The sequence below is a fragment of the Lepeophtheirus salmonis genome, chromosome 8 (assembly GCF_016086655.4).
Source record: "Lepeophtheirus salmonis chromosome 8, UVic_Lsal_1.4, whole genome shotgun sequence".
NCBI lineage: Eukaryota > Metazoa > Arthropoda > Copepoda > Siphonostomatoida > Caligidae > Lepeophtheirus > Lepeophtheirus salmonis.
The window spans coordinates 14,435,512-14,457,599 of NC_052138.2; the positions used below are offsets into that span (position 1 = coordinate 14,435,512).

The 22,088-nt window shown below is 29.8% G+C and overlaps 1 protein-coding gene across 1 annotated transcript in view; it reads right to left on the minus strand.

Annotated features, from left to right (window-relative positions):
* Positions 1–22,088, minus strand: part of dop (microtubule-associated serine/threonine (MAST) protein kinase dop) — a 398,456-nt gene that overhangs the window by 66,913 nt on the left and 309,455 nt on the right. The window contains 1 exon segment of the mRNA XM_071890282.1: positions 6,098–6,177. Coding sequence (XP_071746383.1) covers positions 6,098–6,177 — 80 coding nt within the window.

Here is a 22,088-nt window from a genome sequence, read left to right on the forward strand (position 1 = left end):
TTTGACGAATTACATTTGCATATTATTATTATTATACTCTCTGTCTTAGATGTTACAAGATATTTATGTATTATAAGAAAACACACTATTTATATAGGATATTATGCACTATGTAGTCTTCGATTTGACTTTACTAAACCTCACAATTTTCTGAAAATAACTACAAGTATCCTAAAACCCTTTTTGGGAAAAGTCAACTTTACTTAAACTCAAATTACCATCAAGGAATTAAACAAGACAGTAAAATCTACTACAGAGCCTCCTTTTTTATAAAGAGGAGAAACAACCACATGATTATAATTGTGAATCCTAAGCCCTTTCTGTTTTGATGACGACTATGTATGAAGTGTACCCTGAGTGTATGATCACATTAATGACGGAGAGTAACTCGGAAGGGTTATAAGTGTAAGTCCTTGAAAGACTAATCCAAGTGGAATGGAATATTGAAAACGGAGTAATTCCAGCCTATATCCTTACTTGATACGGAGTAGGACTTGTCTTTATTTCCTTCTTTTCACATTCAAATAAATGAAACAACTAAAAGCTGCTCTCATCTAAACATACTTCAAATTGTCAGGGTTACCATGTTCATTTTCCGTCTCTTGTTTTCTTTTTACAAACTAAAAAGGGTTACGATTTATAACCATGACATATTATGTGGAAATTTTCAAAAAACTCAAACATTGTGAATCGAATCCAAGAGTAATTAAAACCATTCCTTGACAACGTGGCTCAAGTGGTAAGAAGTACAATCTTGAATCAGAGTATTGCACTGATATGCTTTTTTGTAGTACTCTGTAATTCGTTATTTATTCTATCCAGTCTTAGGACAGATCCTATTAGTCCTTGGGAACGGTCCTTAAGACTGTCGGTCCTTCATACTAGAACTGATTTAAAAAAGAAGTAAGGAAGTTGAGTATTTGAGTTTTGGTATATAGTCGTAATACGAACTCGACGGAATTAAAATTTTTTGAGAGTTAGATCCAACACTTTTGGTTATTATATAATATGCATATTAGGTTAAGTAAAAAGTTCTAAGTGTTCTTCGCTATATTCCTTTAGTGAGCATTATCTCACGATTAAAACATTGAATCAAAAGAAGCTTAAACTATGCTTAAAGGTTAAGCATACAATTTTGAAAAAGTTCATTTACAGTCATTTGTGAGATACAGCGTTCCAAAACGGAAGTAAAAAAAGAAAGAGAAAATTCGATACATTCTTCAGTATCAGTACAACCAAGGTGAAAAGGCGGAGCAGGCGGCTAAGAAAAATGTGCTCTTTATGTACCAAATACAATATCGGATGCAACAGTAAAGCGGGGGTTCCAATAATTCCGCTCTGGTAATATCGACGTCGAAGATGTGGATAAAATAATGGAAATCATCGAATTGGACAGCCATGTGATCACTTGTTCTATTGCCCAGGAACTAAATGATTTGCTAGAAAACCGTTTGTAACCATCTACATCGGATAATCCTACCAGTTAATTTTATTTTCATAATAAAGCAAAAAACGATCAGAACTTTTTACATCACCTATTACACACACACTTTAAGTGTGTGATGGGGGGAGTTGAATTTCTAGCCATTTTTATAGTTATAGGTCTTCTTTGATTTCATGTTCATTATTTCATGTTGAATCCATACAATTTATTATGTACATACATACTAACTTTTAATTTCATTTTAACGATCATGGAAGAGAGCGAAAAAGAGAAAATCAGTACAGAGATACATAGATATGTATATAAAAATTATATACATACGTAAACATAACATTCAATGTACCGAACAAAGGCTCATGAAATGTAGTTACTTCGAAAATTAACGAACGAGAAAAAGGAAGAGGGAAAACTCAAAGGAGCGAACTTTTGTAACTCTACAAGATACAAGGAAAGACCCTTAAGACACTCAATTATTTGTTGGAAGGAACTAATCAGGGTCCTTTTATCCGGCTTAGCTAGGACACATTTATAATTTGAGCGATTTTATAGATGAATTGTTGAGGATCGACGTTCGCTGTGTTTCCGAATTCTGACAATTGTTACAATGACGTCATACGAAGTTTAAAATATTTCATATATTATGATGATACATCTTTAACACAAGACTTATAGTGTATTTTGTTGTTAGCTCTGGGCTTTTCTGCTTCTTTTCTCCTAAATAGTGGCCTGAAAGTTGATGGGTCGAGTTAATATGAGCTCTTCTCAAGCACAAAAAAATAAACTATCTATAACTGTTGAATAATAATTCCAAAGTTGGGAAGAATTGGTCGGCTATCAACTATCAATTTTGTGCCTTTCCAACTATTTATTTTCGTATTATAGGTAATGACGTGAGGATGTAATTTTTGTAGAGAGAGAGAAAAAAAAAAGTGCAAGGAGAAGGCGGGAGCAAAGCATATAGTAATACTGAATTAAGACTCTTGTTAATATCACCCACCTGTTATACGAATTATGGAGGAGAAAATGAATTATTGCTTTAAAGGACTAAACCTGCTACAATTGAGATAGTTTAGTGGAGGGAAAATATTATTATGATAATTAAATTCATATATATTTATTTTAAGAGGCATTTTAAAAACAATTTACACCCCTGCGAGCAATTCACTAATCAACCAAAAAGAAGAAAAAACACAAAAAACCACTTTTTTCCTGTACTAATTTTAAAAGGTAGTTTTTTCATTACAAAAATGACATCCAAAGATATGAGGGCAGTGCACTACTCTTGTAACTGATAAGAGAAGGAAACCGACCCACTTTCTGTGATTTACATGGACAATATCACCCATTTAGAGATGGATGATACCGAAACCAAGACGGATATTTTTATTACTTCCTTATTCGTTGTAATAGAGGGAATGCCCTGTCTCAATATTGTATTTATACAGACTAAATATGTATGTGGCTTATAATATCTTTATACTTGTACCGTCCATGGTACTCATCGGAGTTTATATGTGACTAAAATACGTAATGTGTTTAAAGGGATATAAAAAAAGGGAGAAGTCAGAGAGAAAAAGAAAGAAAAATTGGTGATGAGTCATTCTCTCTATAAGATTCCATAACAAAAAAATAACAACTACTAAAAAAGAACACTGAGCCAAAAGTAAGTGAAAACATCGATATCCATCAATTTTCCTATGGTTGTAAATGTACCTATGCACAGAGGTGTATATATATATATGTTTTTTGTTTTTTTTGTAAAATCATCCTCTTAACAAAATTGATTTCCCTCTAGCACGAAAAATATACTATGAAATCAGTTTCTACATACACCAGCAGAGGTGTTATGTGAACTCCAGAATTATCCACTCAAAGTGTGTGTTGATTAATAATTATTACAATTAAAAACTGCAAGATTATTGATGTGAGTCGCCTACATATTTAATCACTCAACCTTTTCTAATATTATGATTCATACTTTTATGAAGACTGCATGTGGTGGCCCTTCAACTCAACACAAAAGCAAGCTAGAATAATTTTCTTTAAAATTGATTATGGATTATATTGGTATTCATATTAAACCTTTGGGTGTGTCGCAAATTGCATTTAAAAATGGCAAATTTCCCATTAAAGAAAAGGAGATTGAAGAATTTTATTTGAAAGGGGTCATATCGGAGAAAATATGAGTCTTTTGAGTTAAATAAATGTTTTAAAATATAGTTACAATTCTTGGGTATCTTATTTCATCCCAGTAATTTGCATAAAAAGCCTATAAATGACTCAAATATGTATATTTGAAATTAAAAATATATATATAGGGATTTTCTCCTTTACATGATATTGGTTCAATGTTGTTTTTATGTTGAAATGCACAACACGTTTCTTCTTCTAAAATTGTAAATATTTAATCGCTAATGTTTTGTCATTTATTTTTGGATTCTATGTATTTATTTTGTGTATAACGCGATAAATGGCATATCATCCTTTTACTAAAATTGATTTCCTTCTGGCAAAAAGACATAATATGAAATCACGTACAAACCAAGATTGATATTTCATGTGTATTTAGATGATCATATTCTAGAAGCTATTATCCATAAATATAAAATATGTTTCGACTTGCTTAGGTCCTTTGGTGTCATAAATAACTTAAGTAAAGCGCGTACATATTTTTTGTCATAGACCATATCTACTAAAACATGAAAAAATTCATATTGATTTAAATGCAAATTTATTTTATATTTAACTCCTTTAAATTACATTGGTTGACACGGAATAGACAATAGTTCATTGCATTAAGTAGGTACATTGTCACATCTTTAACATCCTCATAAAAATTTAAACACATTGTGGTTTAAAACAAAAGTCCATTAAATAAAAACAAAAAGAAGAGAGAGACGGAGGTTTCGTGACAACGAAAAAGTGAACAACATATTAACAAAATAAATTATTGTAGAAATTTATTTAAATACATTACTAAGTTGGGACTGTTTCTTTAAATAAATCAGCACAGTTAATAAAGTATAAAGTACTTATTTGTGTTTAAGATTTGAAGAACAAACCTTTAGCACATATACAGCAAAAACAATATTCTCTGTTATCTATGCGTGAGTAGTTTAAAACATTGGAGATGAAAATTACGTCGCTCAAGGGGCTTGCATTGTAAGTAAAACGTAGCAGTTCAACTTTTGACCTATAACTGGACATATTCGCGTTATTATGGAGGCGTCTTGTCTCATTCCTACGATTATGTACCTGGGAATCTATGATCCCCCTTCTACCAAATAGATGAGGTGAATAAGCAATGTGCTTAGGTATATTAAGCTTATGCAAAAAAAAAAAAAAAAAAATTGGTTCAATATTAAAATAATAGGAAGATGAATCTAAGAGGTTGCGAGATTTGAATTGATTTGAAATTGCAGATAAAGACAGCTAGAGAATTACTACTAGGAATACGGAAGAAAAGAGTAATTTAATTGCTATTCTCTCCAAAACATCAAGGCAAAGATATCCATTCCAATTTATATTATTATTTTTGTATTCAAATACATATAATATATTTTATTATATGTATTTTGCAATTTGATATCCAGAGCTTTTCAAACAAAACTTAATTATAAATACTATACTGGATCGTGAGGAACATAAAAAATTAGTTTGTATATGATTGTATATTATTAAAAAAAAAAAAAATCAAAACTTGAAACTCATCAAAAAAGGTACTCTACCTCTTTTAGAATCAGATAATTAACTAATACCTATAGAACGCATATCCCCCCTCACAAATAGACCTGAGTCAGTAAAACAACACTCCTAACCGAAATTATTGGCTTATTTAATGGCATTTATTTAATATCTTTTATTTATATTTTTCCATTCCAATCAAATGAGGAAGAACAAAAGAAGGAGTTAGTCATTTGCTACTGTCCTTAGGTTAAACACATGCCATGGGTAAAAAAAAAAACTCACTCTATTTATAGTCTATAGGTATAAAAAGAAGATTGTTATAGATTAATTAATAATGACTATTGACAGCTCGAATCTGACTTTCCCTGAGGAGAGTTTTCATATTATTAAAACAGTGATGTGTACTTTTCAATGAGAGTGTCTTACCCTATACAGAAAATGTTCCAACTTTTTTGTTTTTTTTAATGATGGTCAAGGAGTATATATGTATATATATCTTCTTTTCTTCTACGCGACAAGGAATAGTCAGACTATTAACACATAGAGAAACAGAGTACTGTCAGTCATGTTGAAATGAAACCGAAAACAACGATGAAAGTCGTCAAAAATAAAAAAGAGCAATGAGAAGAAAAAAGAGAACTGAAAAGGAAGGGGGAATGGTGGAGAACCGAGCTGAGAAGCTGCTACAGTGAAGAAAGGGGGGGGGAGAAAAACTAACACGAAACCTCTCCTTCTTCTAGCTATTATAAGTATGTGGATACTCAGAAATAGGGGGAAAGGTTCCTTCTATCGATGTTGCTCTACATAACATATTATGTATATAAGCCAAACTCTCTGAAAAGAAGAACTTTTTCTGTGTACCTACGCATTATAACAAAGACAAATATTAAATTATAAAGTCAGAACGGAGCGGTTATATTTGGTTATTGGGGCGGATGAAAAGTATTTAATAAGATAATGACTTACCAGACTAGCCGATAATGAAGGAGCAGATTGGCCCAGATTGCTATTTCGCATGCGTAATAGATTAGTTTGCTCCATTGAGCCTGAAAGTAGAAACAAAAACAATAATTAGGAAAATTAGAGAGGCGTAAAATTTCGTCTGTGAAGAAATCTCAACAAGTTAAATATTAATCCTTATTAATTACGATTCAATACCATATTAAGTATTGTTAAATATATAATAAATTAATAATAAGTTGCTAATTATGATCACAATAACTAAATGTATATATTTAAAAAAATGAAGCCATTTATAAAGCTATATGGATTTAAAAAGCTTATTACTTAAATAAATAAATAAAATCACGGAACATTATATAAAAAGAGTCACACAACCTTTTCCATAATCATTACATTTGTATGTTGTTTCAACTTGTAATTGACACATGTACATGCTTATTATACAGTTATTAATTAAGTTTCATAAAATGCCGTGATACTAAACTCAACATTACTTACTTTTCTACACATAGCTTGTTAAAAAGTTGAATGACAAAGTAAAACATTATTTGATGTACATTTGTATTACAAAAATGCGGGTATCTGACAATATTTCATCATTAATTTTCATTTTCACTGGGTTATTAGTGATTAACAGAACATGATGTGTTTGAATAAAAATATACTAAAGTAAGATTTATGAGTAACACATGATCATTGAAAGAACTTTTGATCATAAATCATAGTCCTTCAAATTGATAAAAAGTCGCGATTTCTGACATGATTTTTAAATAAGGTGGATATACGTTCAATTTATGTATTGAATTGATCTTTAATCACACCCTTTTTGGTTGACTAAATATATATGTTACAATTTAAACCCGTTTCACACAAATATGTTTAGTTAAAAGCCCTAAAAAAATATCAAATTCCAAACAACCTCGTCGACTCCTCGAAGACGTTGTGTAGAATTTAGACAAGTTGTTATTGTGAGTAGAGCCAGCTTGACTAGATGAGGAATGGTATTGGCCTTGGATATTCCCATGATGAAATCCAAGAGGACTGGATATCGAGTCCGAGAACCGTCTATTCCGATGTGTCAAGGCATTGGGATGCCCACGTACTCCACTCAACTCAACAGCAGATTTACGCCGCTGATAATGATTTGGTGAACTGGATATGAATGAAGATCCTAATCTCATGATTCGCATTAACCATCGATTCACGTTTAGTTCATCACTCACTTCAACTCGGCTCAAATCCAGGGAGCAATTCGAGCTTGAATTGGATTCTGTCTCGTCAGGGATTCTCAGATCACCACACTTTCCCGTCATTTGGTATTACTAACAAAGGATTTTAAATACATTCCTCATTTGGAACTGGGTGATCAGAGGATTTTGATTAATTATGACTGTGGATTTTGATGATGAGAAGTCCTGGAAGGGGGATTTGTTGAAGAAAGTGTTAAGAGGAGAGAAGATGTCATTCAATTATCTAAAGGAGGAAAAACAAATTATGATTAATATGGGGAAGGAGTTTTGAGTTCTTTTGCTGTCTAATATTGAGGAAGGAGTGCCAGTCAGAGAAGAGGAGTTCATTAATTATAGGTATACTTATATTGTACATATAAGTATACAAAGCTATATCAGCTGTTATTTTTGTAATTATAGAGAGTCCAAGAGATGCATTTATTCTGCATTGTGGATAACCTTTTATTAGTAACTATAAATGATCGGTTGTTTGTTTTTTAAAGATTGTGAGTACCACATCTTTTGAATTATGTAACCTGACTCTATTCAGTCCGCAACATTTTATCTAATTTAATTATTATAGAAAATTGAAAATAAACCTAATATTTAATCATTTATCGCCCTTCAAACAAATAAAATAGATTTAAAATTTAGAACTTTACATACGAAATTGCCTATAAACCTTTTCATAAAATACATAAAAGAATTTACCGCCAGGGCTGGTGCCACATGCAACTCTCATGGACTATTAGAGTCGAAATTCTCTGCCGCAAAGTTTGGATTATTCATCCAATGACGACTAGATAAAATTTCCAAAAGATATGGAAGAAAAAGTCATTAAAATAAAAATTGATACAGTCGAGAAAAAGAACCCCAAAAAGGCTTGACCTTTTTATGAAAGGTAATTAAAAAACTAAAGTAAGCATTGTTTTGTAAAAAAAAAGTAATTCAATAAATATGAAAAAAATTATTCGTTATGGCAAAATGAAAGGGCCCATACTTTATATTCCATAAAAAAAGTTAACACATATTAGTGTCGGATATGAGTCGGAAGATTTGCAAAAGAATATTCATCGCGAAAGAAAGATCCTAGGAGAGACCTTGCCTGCACCCTCAACCCTTACATTCAATGTCGGCTATCAAAAGAAAGTTTCTCACATCAAATTTAATGATGATACCCCCCCCAACGTTACCTTGACAATGTTTGAAAAAATATGTTTGAAATTACATGTGGTGCATAGAAGCGTGAGAATGGGTGGACTTACTGGAGTTTCTAGCCCTGAAGAAATGGTACACTTTTGTTGAGTAAGAAACATTTCATTAAAAGTCAAGGGACTCTCAACAGTTTTTGGGTGTTAGCTAGAATCAGATAAAGAAATCTTCTCATGGACCATTCACGGCTAATGAAATACTGCCTTTAATTATTCTTTGACAGTAGATAATATAAACATGATAAAAGTAATTAAAGTTTGATTATTTTTATTTATCCATAGATTTAATGACTGTAATTTGCTCGTGAATCCTTTGAAAGATTGCGACTACACTGGTTTTCGTAATCCTCATTATCTAATATAAATACTCATAAGTGTGTTTATTTTTCATCCCATTAATCTACGAGATGTGAAGAAGAAGTTGACGCTGTCGTAGTTGACCAAAACGTTTAAATTGTAGTAACAATAAATAGGTATCTTAGCAATATAGAGGGCGCTTCAAATATTTTTATGTTCGATCCTCACTCTTTTTTACATGTGATTATATTTTTTTTATGGAACACTTCTGTTTAAAAAAAAGTAAAGGATGATTCCACTCAAGAACTGGAGTGATTGATGTGTAAATAACTTTATATTTTCTATTGTTTTGGTTAACTAACTTTCGGCTTTAAAAAATCCTTTGCTTTTGCTCATCGTAAGCACTATTTGTATTTTATCTCTATGATTTTACCTATCAATGGTAGCAACTGACTCACCCCTCCATAAATAATTGGGACAATTGCATGTCGGTCTTCTCATAAAAACCCCATCAAGGTTAATTATACCAAATCATAAGCATTTATTAGTATTTTATTATTGCAGTTAAATAATTTTCGCAGGTCGTAAGAAATGCACTGGAATTGACCCCGCCCGCCTGTTGAGAATCACTGTACTAAGTAAGCTCATTTTTGTAGAAACTGCAGTTTAAAAATATACAAACCCACCTGCGGATAACCAGTAGGTTAAAAATCAACCCGCATATCATTAGTACCTATTCATAACTTTTGTTCCTTTTCTAAAAATAGAAACAAATAAACTCTAAGCCCTTGCATTTTTTTTCCATACATATATATGTATAATAAATAATGCTGAAATCAATCTATGAGAGAGGTCTTACGGAAGCTCGTATATCCAAGCACATATATACTGTTTACTTGTACAATACATACATATGTTCAAATAAGCCATATTATCAGAATGATTTATGGTATGCTTACATACAGATAAAATACACTGCGTACTTACAGAAATTTCTTTAGAAAGATTCCCTCTCTGTATTTGGATAATGTGGGCGTTGAAGAAGAATGAAGAAGTCAAGCACTCGGATACTTTTATATCTATGTACATTACTATTCCCTTGCCAAAGGATCCCATTTTGCGATATGCTTATTCATTTACGAGCCCTTTATTAGTATGAGAAAACTGTTTGTAAAAGCAATGGCTCACTGTAACATAATACACTCAATTAACGACTGAATCGTTCTAGGAATAGCGTGTTTCGTGTATACCTACAGTTACATTCATAATAATCCATCGATTAATACAAAACATGTAATCGATGAAAGTAGGTTATTTATGCACATGAAAGTACGTTGTGTATTTATATTTAAAGTTCATATAACTTTTGTTGTTACTGGTTTTTTGTATGTACTTTTTGCAAAATAATAATAATTGATTGATTCTCCGTGTATGTATGAACAAGGTAATTTTCATTCCTTACAAGAGAACATTTTCTTTAAAAATTAAGGCTTTTTGTTTAATATAGGACTTCAGGGCCTATACCACTCCTTTTAATTATCTACTTTTCCCCCCAATTACCCACACAAGAGCATCTTTTTATAAAAATAAGGGTAAGACTTATCATTCTATTTTTAAACTCACAAATTTATTTTAATAAAAATCATGAATCTTTGTTACTGAATAGGTAAAGGAGGTTTCCACATAATGAGGTTTCAAACACGGGGTGTTTGGAATTATTTCGAATCCCCGTAAAGTGCGGTACATTCCCCTCATATCGTGTTTATTTATATAAAAATAATAGATAATAAAAAAAACTATATGTTGAGGTAAAAAATATTTTTTGAGTTGTTGATGAGTTACTTCATACTATGCCTATATTTTCATATAATAGAACTGTGTGCTATTATGGTTTGATTTGATCACTAGACTTAAAACTGTTGGTTGTTACATAACATATAAACTTGCAATTAAAGAGGTTGCTGAATAAATATTGGTAAAGTTCCGATTATTTAAATTTTACAGTATTGAAATAACCGGAATGAAAATCAAGTAAACACCCGATTAAGATTAAATTTTTACAAGTATTTTACAGGTATCGGGTCAGGCATACATTATTTTAAATAATTTATGATGAAGAAAATGTTTTTATTGTCCTAACCATAATAAAAACAAAGGATAAAAGTAAAAAGTCGACATTGAAAAATAATTTCTCCCTTTTTACGGGGTTTTAGTACTAATTTTCCAACAGAAACTCGGATTTTTCTTGTTCCCAAAAACCACAATAGGCGTATAACCCCTGTATTTATGATGTATTAATAAATAGGCAATTCGAAATTCCAATTATTTTTTACAATAAAATGCCCCAATATTACATAGGCCTATTTCAGTAGATTATGGACTTAATAATAATAATCAAATTTCGTGATTACATTGAAATAGCCAGGAATCTTAATATATAATATTCACACCAAGGGCGATGTTAACTTTCATTATTTGAAGGGCTGGAGCTTAATCCCAAAAATGATCAACCCTGTAATATAATTACTCATATATATAGGATCTTTTAATTATTTTTTGGGGGGCTTCATACACTTTCGTGAATGTTGAGCCCTATCAAAGGGATAGCAACGTTACTGGTACACAGAATTAAGTGCATATATTATAAATATCTAGATTTGTTCTATTACACTTAGGGTTTCTAATCATGTGGATTATTATCAGGGCCAGAGGTATACTTTTTTTTTGTTTGAATATTTTTTTTAAATTTTATGACTCTAATATAAGGTGATTTAATTGGGGTGGGTAAAATATGGTCCTTTTCATTTGTCCAAAAATATTAAAAACTTTTCTTTATAAAGAATTTGATTCATTTTTAATAGAACGGCGGTTTTTTCAGAAAAAAAGGTTTTTGTTTTTTCTTAATGATCTTGTTTGAAAAATATCAAGTCGTTTTTGGGACTCTTTTACAAGATCTTACATTTATCTTTAGGAAAAGTTTCAATTCATTAGCTGTCTACTCATAGCCGGTGCTATGATTTTTCTTTAGGGATGAATATATTGGAACTTGTCTAACTGGATCTATCCTCATTATTAGTGATGAAAATTGGTAGCAGTTTGAACATGTTAGAAAATAAAACACCGAAAATCAACATAGTAACCTTGAAAATTTAAGGAATGTTTGCAAGGAGAGCAACTGTCATGATTAAATCAGCTACAAGCAGCTGTGACGAGGGGAAGAAGTAAATAAATGAGGACTCAGGGAATAATTACTCCAACGTCGATCTTTAATTCTACTCTTAGTTCAACAAGGAATTACAATTATAACTCCGCAACAAACCCTCAGGGCTATTCCAAGTCTTTTTTGAGTACACAAAAATGTTCTCTTCAGTTTGGTATATTATTCTATGTAGTAGAAAATTAAATTTGGGAATTAAATAACAATTCTAACAGCGAAAAATAAAAAAACAGGAAAAAAATGAACTCTTCAGTACATTTTGGTCTGTTATTTTTTTCTTACATTGGCTCTAAATAATTGAATAATTTTTAATAGAAAATATAAATCATTAATAGTTGAAGCAATATTTTTTGAGAATACATCAATTCTGTAAAAAATTGCAAAATTTAATTTAAAAAACAAAAGTAATTTACACTTGATTAATACATGTATGGTCATAATAAAGGATTATATATAAAATCAATATTTGTAAACTGAGTGAATTAAGAATTCTTGGTGTGTCAACATTAAAACAATCTTGAACAAAAAAGGAAAACCCCATTTTTTTTATTACTTCAATTATATCAATAGGTCAATATTTCATTGACATATTTGAGTTTCCATTATAAACTTTGTATTCAAATTTTTGGGATGAGTTAAGATTCCCAAGAGTTTAAGGTATAGTTCAGAACCTTTATTTGATTTCAGAGACTTATATTTTATTTGAAGGGATCCATATCGGGGGCAATATATCAATTTCTTATTGTTTTATTGTGACCCTTTTGACTACTTCAAGTGCAATTTGTGATACAGTCAAAGGATAATTTGTATAAAAATACAAATACAGTCAATTTGGAGAAAAAAAAAAAAAAAAAAAAATTCACGGTTCACATTTGTAAGATTGATTAATTATTAATTAATGTATTTCTTGGGTAGAAAAAAAATAATCATACTATTTGTAAACATAGGTTGTGTACAAGTGGCTATGTCTGTAAAGTTACAATTTCTTTGTCTTAAAATACAGTATCACGATATAATACTACAAAATTAGTCATTCTAATTAGAAAAATATATACTTTGATAATATCATTTCATTTTTATTAATTTAAATTATTTGGTTATTAAGTATTTATGAGTAATATATCTGTGGACATTTGAAAATTATAATGTACCACAGTATACTTATATTTTAGTGATTTGTATTCAAATAGTTAAAAAAACATCATGAGTATATACACCTTCCATGGAATATTCAATAATTGCATGATCCTTATACCAAGTACTGTAAATCCTTCATTTAAAATTATTAGTGTCATTTTTTGGTTGAAACTTGTACAATATATATATATATATATCCAATACTTTAATGTAAAACACTGAAATATGTCTGTGAAATATATATTCTTTAGACCATTATGAATATATAAATTTGATTTTACCTATTAAATACATTGACTACAATTTTTGTCCGTCATTTCAAACGAATGAGACATATTTAATTTTGTACGCTCTTTAATATTATGCATGTATATTGCCTTTGCTATAGATATTTGAACATAATAATATCACATTTCAATCCTTTTACTAGATTATTCCTCATTTGATCCTTGCCCTTATAAAAAGTCGCAAAAAGATTGATCTTTTATGTTGTAAAACTGCTTTAAGTACGTATTAATATTATTCAAATATGCAAAAAACTTGGGAGTCAAAACATATTTAAGGAATACGGAATTTTTTTAGTTATTAGATAATAAAAATGAATGTAACTACTTTATGAGTCATAGTAACAAGGAGGGAGGCGTAACTTCCCTCTTCCCATGTCCTTTGACCCGAAAACTCATATACAATTAATGGACGCCTTAGTTTCTTATATATCATGTCCATATATTTGTAATTATATTGATTATGTATTTAAACTTTTTTTCTACTGTTGAGACGTGAAGTGACAAATGTTATAATCTCATGGTTTTATATTGAAATGAAAAACAAAAAACAATCCCATTCCAAGGAGGTATTGCAATAAAAGAGCAACAAAATCCTTTGTAAACTCCTCAATTAATACTTTTTAATTATACAATGTACATACTTATAAAATATATTCACAATATAGGAACAAAACTGGGCAAATTTAAAAGACTGAGTCATTAAGAAACTCATCGAAAAACTATTTGACAAAGCTATTTAAAAAAAAAAACAACAACGTTAAAATGACCGCAAGTATTCCTTTAGTACCAATTTCCATTCCTAGATGACGTCCTCTTCTATATCAATATAAGAATTTTAAATAATAATTTTTTTGCTTCGCTTCATAATTTGCCCCAATGACGAAAAAAATTATAGTAAAAAGCAGAAATTCCTTTTTTCTTGGGGGAGGGAGGGGGTATATTAGGACCGACACAACACTTGCCATGACAGCTAAACAATAATTCTTCAAATTATGAGGTTTACCACGTTCATTTTCGCTTTAATTTATTTTTACATCACCCAACAGGACATGTTTTATGCATCAGTGATGATTATGTTAATATGACGTATAAGCGCAATTATGCTAATCATATATAAAATATCCATGTAGGTATGTATGTCCAATAATATATTTAGATTAAAATGTCAACCAACTGACGTTTTTTCTATTTAATAATAATAATAATCAAAAAAAGAAAATAATAGAATCATGTCATCACTTCTATGTTGGTACTAGGTATGTTCAACTCCTACTTCTATGTATGTATGTAAGGATGATTTATTATGTGGGCCGTAAAAGCATTTTAATTCAATTTAAAGGGACGTGCATATAAAAACATAAAATATGTTCATAATATATCCTTATTACATCTCTTTGATAAACATGATTGCATCATTACTTTGCTTCGTCCTAGACAACAACACATTTAAAAAAAAAAGTAGTAATATTAATTGTGGTGCATCAACATGAAATAAATCTTGAACAAAATTAAGAAAATGCGAAAATCTCTATTTATATACAGCCCAATATTTCAAAGACATACTCAAATGAATTATCAGGGGCTTGTGCAGGATTATATGTACATCGATGTGTGTTTTTTTTTTTTTTTTTTTTTTGGGGGTGAAAAAATAAAAAAATAATTTTTTTTTCAAAAATTTACAACTATTTACAAAATTTAAACTTTTGGGAATTTTTTTCCTCAATAAAACCATACATATTCAGAAAAAATTAAATTTTTATAGGCTGTGTATTATAATTTCCGGGATGAGATTAGGAATTCTAGCTATAATTTTGAACTTTTATTTGATTTATGGGACATATATTGGTCCAGGTAAGGCCTTTTCAAATAAAATATATCCATTTCTCTTATTTTTATATGGTAACAATGAATTTTGCCTAATTTAAGGCCCATTTGAGAAGCACCCAAAGAGTTAATAAGAATAATTTGTTAATAGAAATTTACAAATATTTGTATAAATGTAATAGATACTCAATTTTGAGAAACACATTTAAAATTACCTTTGTTTTCATGGGCCATAAGTATTATTCTTGTAAGGTTTCTCAATTTTTGGAGATTTCGGGATCTGACAAAATATTTAAACATATACATATTTAAATTTGGGAATATCTTCATGCCTTTAAAATATTAATTACTTCTTACAATTAGTCAAATAATCGACTTAATTATATCATATTTAATTTCGAAACATTTTTACGCAATCTTAAATTGCCTATTTATTAAATAATCTAACAGATATAAATAGTTCAACTGAAAAAAAATTATCAAAACCGAACTTGTTTTTGACGACAAATCTTTTTAAGTTATAAAATAAGGTTTATCTATTATTTTTAGCTATACTATAAAGCTTTTGAAATAAATATTAAAAAAATATATATTAGCTTCCATAAATGATCTTTCATTTTACTGGATTTTTGTATGATTAGACACATTTTATAGGAACTGTTTTCAATATAACTTAATATATAATTTATCTTTTGAATCAAAGAATGTTTTTTATCAATTGATATTACCTTCAATAATCTTCTATATAGTTATTTCACTTCGAAGTATGGCTTTTAATCCTCTAAAAACCTTATTTAAAAGAATAGGCGTTATAGAATGATTTTTCTCAAAATTGAATTGTGAAATAAATTTGTATTCTTATACGAATTATCGTCAATTTCCATTGGTCTAAAGATAGGATCCACATTTTCTAAATATCCAGGTCGGTTCGGATCTTTAGACCTAAATATTCTGTTAAATGTCAGGTACCTTAACTTTCCGATCCAGATTTAAAACCAAAATTATATACGAGTCTAGATTTTATAAGCATTTACCCGAAGTTCAGGCCTAAATAAAATAGGTTCAGGATTAAGGGTACATCTTTGCTCATTAATCATGCCAAAACAATAAATAACCTAATGTTATTACTATTTAAAGATAACAATAGTTATTATTATAACTATTGTTATAATAACATTGGATACGTCATTACCTTTATTGTATCTCGCAACCTCTCATCTGATAAGAAACAGAAAGAGCCCGAAATCAGTTGGAAGTTGGCCGATTTTTCCAACTATGGAATAATTATTGAATAATAGTTGATAACTATTTACTGCTTCATAAGAAATCATTCGTATCCATCTAATGAATGTTGAAAACACTGATTAGAGGAAAATAAAAATAAACTTCGACAGCTGACAACCAAATACAGTGTACATTTTTGTGTTTATGAGGAAGGCGTTACCTCGCTAACACAAAAATATAAAAGTTTTGGTATCAGAAGCCGATTTGGGTTTCGGATAATACAAGTTTACTCTACTTTGGGTGTGTCGCTAATTGCATTTAAATAGCCAAAATTGATTGCCACCATAATAACTTGATGGATTTTATTTGAAAGGGGAGATATCAGTCCCAATATAAGTCTCTTAAATCAAATAAAGATTCTAAACTAAAGTTAACATTCTTACGTATCTTAACTTATCCTCCAAATTTGAATACAATTTGAATGTGATTTCTTCCATCTTTTTTAATTTTTGTTCAAGAATGTTTGTATGTTGACGCACCACATATATCCAGACCTCTCTCTCTAATTGTCCTTTAAGGACTTCCTTTTAACATTTAAGTATAGTAAAACATACACATATATAAATGCAAGCAAATAATATTTCAAATTGAAAAAATAAGGAATCGAATGAACACCCATTCATCCTTTTTTTTAATGGTCTTAAAAAAACATAATTTATTTGACGAACCTTTATTTATAATAATTTATTATAAAATGAGTCTAATTTTTATATACAATATAAATTTTTGGTTCGTTAAAATATTATTGTAGTATTTTTCATTGTCAATTTTACACTTGGGTATATATCATATGTATATTAAATGTAAGGGCGTTGCAGTAATAGGTTAATTACATACATATATATAACGGTGCTTAATGCGTAGCTATAATAAATAGGTAGGTTTGGTAAACCTTAAAGTCATTAGATTTTATGGTAGAGATAACGCTGCATCGTTCTACAGTGGTACATAACTGTCCACAGTCATTCATATATATATTTCAATTTTTTATTTAAAGTTAACCACAATGTGTTTGTACACAAGAATAACTCCTTTTAGACTAAGTTAATCAGTCCGGATTTTGCTATAGAGTATGTGGTACGTCAATATAAAAACAATCTTGAAGAAAAATCAAAAAGATTCAATTTTTCTCCTATATAGATATATATTTCAAAGGCATAATTGAGTCCATTATAGGCTAGTTGCTCAAATTTCGGGGATGAGTTCAGATAACCATGGAATTTAATTATAGTATAAAAGCTTTATTTGGTATTAAAAACTTATATTGGCCCCGATATCGCTCCTTTTAAATGAAATATATCAATTCACTTTTTTTTATGGAGACGATCCATTTTGTCTACCTTTAGTGTAATTTAGTGCACACTCAAAGGGGTTATAAGAATAATTTATTGATAGAAATTGACGATTATTTGTGGAAAATTCAAATGTAATTTCATTTTAGAGAAAAGTCATTCCAGCTTGTTTTCGTGTTGACGGGCCACATACAGAGTTTTTCATTTCTAGATCAATCGAACAATAAAGTCCATTATTTACTGGAGTGGTTCTGAACTTCTTTTTTTTTCCTCAGTTACTCAATTTTAGAATCTTAAAACGTCACGAGTTACTACTCGTGACGACCTTTCTTTGGAAAATAAAAGACAACATTTCATTTCTATAATGTTGCTTTAACATAAAATACTTTCGAACTAAAACAGAGAAAATACCAAAAATATTTATTACTTCATATATGCAGTCCAATATTTTGTAGACATTTTTATGTAAGATCTAAATACCCACCAATACGTGGTGAAGAAAGACTGATTTACAGACATGCGTAAATTATGAAAGGTTTTTTCGAAGCAAAATGACATACTCGTATCCATGGAGTAAATATCTTTTTTGAGGATTACGTAAGAAGATTTTAACGAGGTCAATCAGGCTCTAGATTCGTCGTCCTTAAGAATGAGACACACCTGTTCTCAGCAAGTGGGAATCTCATGTATTATTGAGGGGTTACTATTGTATATATATATGTATATTATGTAATATTTTTTGTAATAGTACAATAGATGAAATGAACCATTTTTTTTAAATGGTTAAAAAGTGTCAAAGCTCCGTGCCAATTTTTTATTATATTCAAAAAGATCAACTCCTTTATTTTCTTTGATTACACTACAGCGTTCCATTTTCTAGATATACCACTACTCACTCACTGCCATTTAAAGAAATCGATTTAATTGCACCATGACTCGGGGAAATATAGACATTTTAATTAATTTTGCCTCCTGGGGTATATTGATGTAGTTATCTCTTAAAAGAGTGAACACTACTTAAGTCATGGAATTGAGGACTAATGAAGCTTGTGGTTTCGTAATCACAGTGTATACCTACATAGTATGTAGCCTTCAGTTTTTGTTATTTTGCTGATAATTAAATAATAGTAATAATTCATTTTAATTCTTCGTAATCATTCAAATATCTAATGTTTTTTTTTTTTTTTTGTGTCTGTTCTATTATCAAATATAACTTAATAGGCACTTGAATAATTAACTATTAAAGACTGGCCTTTATGAGTCGATAGTCCCTTCTGTAGTATACAACTATACACTACCCCTAATTCCGCTAATTTTCTAGGTTACATGGTCCACTAACGCAATACGCTAGCGTTAATACATTAATTAATTAAATATGAATGACCATAATATATGTGCCGGCAGGATTTAAAATTAAAAGAAACAGAACATTAAAGTGGACAGTTTGAAGAATATTTGTGAGGAGATCAGCTTAGTTGTTATAATGTTTTATTATATCTGCTGCGATCAGCTGTGAGGGGAAGGAAACAAACTCAAATCCCACTCCGTTTATAGCAAGTGTATATAAGCTGGAATTACTCGGAAGTCGTTCGTCAATTCTACTCCGAGTCTAGTAAAAACTTAGATGTACTTATAACTCTAGAAAAATCATTACTGTTACTCTCTGTCAATTCGTGACCACTACTTATTACTTTGTACCTAGATGTTCTCTCCTCAAGAATTAAATAATAATGACAAAGGCTTGTGAAAATATAAAAATACTTTTCAAAACTAGAAAAAGCTACTCCCACCCATTTTATACACCTCTATGAATTACCCTTAACGACAGCTTTGTTTGATATTTTTAGTCGAAAAAGTATTGAAATGCCGTTGCTGAGTTTTCTAGTATCATTAAATTAAATGTTGAGAGAGAAATTTTTCTCGTAACGCAACGCCTGATTTAAATGCATAATAATATGAACAAAAAAGTATTTCATTTCTTTCTTGGCGTATCTATGATCATTGCACATCTGTTTGTGCCAATCATTATGCTCTGTCGATATGGTTCTAACATGTTCAAATGTAACTAACACACATATGTCATGAATATATACAAGTGTCTCATGAATAGAAAAGGATTTATTCAATATATATGTATATTGAATAAATATTTTACATATTTTTAATGATACGACTAATTATATATCGTTAGTATTTACAAATTAAACATAAATAGCTTTTTTTAATACCAATACACTAATGATTCAATTGATTAAAGTTATACATAATGAAATTTAACGACCTTAATTTGTATTTTCTTTTCAATTTCGCTTTTTTTTTTTTCTTAAGAAGTCTACTTTAACAGGAGAAGAAGAAGGTAGAACAATGAAAATAAAGGAGTAATTTACTTCTTCAAGGCAACAAGTCTACAAACTACACAGGCAAAAGCTATGTAGAATAAAAGAGAACGCTGCTGAGTCCGCAAAATCATGGAGTGAATAAGTTCGAAAACATTATTAATAAGTGTATTTTCAATGACATGTTTTTTGTTTGAAGTAAGGAAAAAACAAATTTGTAAAAACACATTTAACAAAAATAAATACGAATTCAAGAAACTGTTATTGTAATGAATCGATGTACATAAATAGATATATGTTTTTTTAGGGATTGTGGAAACAGGTTTCCGACGTATATAATATATATGGTTCGTCAACAAAAAAATAATCATGAACAGATATCAAGAAAAGGAGATCATCCAAATGATTTTTTTTTACTTCATATATACAATGTGAGGACCCCAAACATGCAGTTGCATTGAACTACAATTTTTTACTCTTTATTTCTAGTGACCAGGTTTCGTTACGCAACCAAACGACAGCTGAAACAAAAATAAACAAGATTTGTTTTTCATCTTATGGTGTTAGTTGTAAAAATATCGAAGCAAAAAAAAAAAATTAACGCGAGTGCGATCTCCTTCGCGCCAAATCTTAGTGCCAAGAAGACTACAGAGCCTGTTGGCAGAAAAGAAAAACCAAAACTTATGTAGAATATGGCTGCCTTCTGACCTACCTACCTCCATTTGACCCTCCTTCAGCCATGACCCCCTTGACTTTGCAGCATAGACATCTTGGAAAGGAATCTCTGCTACACATTTCATCCAAATTTGGATTCACTTTAGGCTGCCACCCTGACAGCGTTGCACGCCATGGATACAGTCTTATCATTAAGAACTATTACGAACGATTTTTGTTTTGAGCTGGTGTATAAAGTACAATATTTCATGGACATATTTAAGTCAATTATAGACTTTGTATTCAAATTTCTGGGATGATTTAAGATATAAAATAATTTTACCTATAATTTAAAAGCTTTATTTGATTTAAGAAACTTATATTGGCTCCTTTCAAATAAAGTCTATAAACTTATCATCGCGATCGATTTCGACTACATTAAGGGAAATTTGCAACACACCCAAAGGTTTGATAAAAGAAATTTGTTAGTATAAATGGAGTATAATTTGTATAATAATACAAATGTAATCCACACTCCATTTCGGGAAAAAATCATTCTAGCTTGCTTTTGAATTTACAAGTCATATATGTACGTAATATTTATCAATAAAAAAAGATCACACCTTGTGACAAATTCCTTTTGAGGTCATTTGAATTAAAATTATTGATGCGATTCTGTTTCCATAACAAGTGAATCATTTTCTTGTGAATTATTGTACTTGCATACATATATATAATGATTGTCCTTGAATATACACAAATTTACAAGTTTATACGAATGTAATTACTTCAAAAATTAAGAAAATGTTTAAGAAGTGAACAGATGGATTTTTTTTGTTTTCCATAGCAAACTAATTAAGTCATTTTTCTTTTCTTTTTAGTGCTTATCTAAAAGGAATTGTTATATATATAACCTTGATTACCACTCATCAAAAGATGAAGGTTTTGAGCCATTTATATGGGTACAAAAATAGTAAATGATATGTGGGTTGAAATGGATCCTTGGAATTTCTTTCTTAATTTATAAGTGAATATAATTCATATTTCTCTTCTGGTATTATTCAAAGTAAACTTTAAAGCAAATGTAAAATACTTCTAAAAGTCGCATACACCTACGCCGTGATTTACGTACTACACAAAGGCCCAACATATTATTAACTATAAACACTTTAGCAAAAAATGAAATATTTTTTTCTCCCCTTCCCAACATTTGAAACCTATTTAAA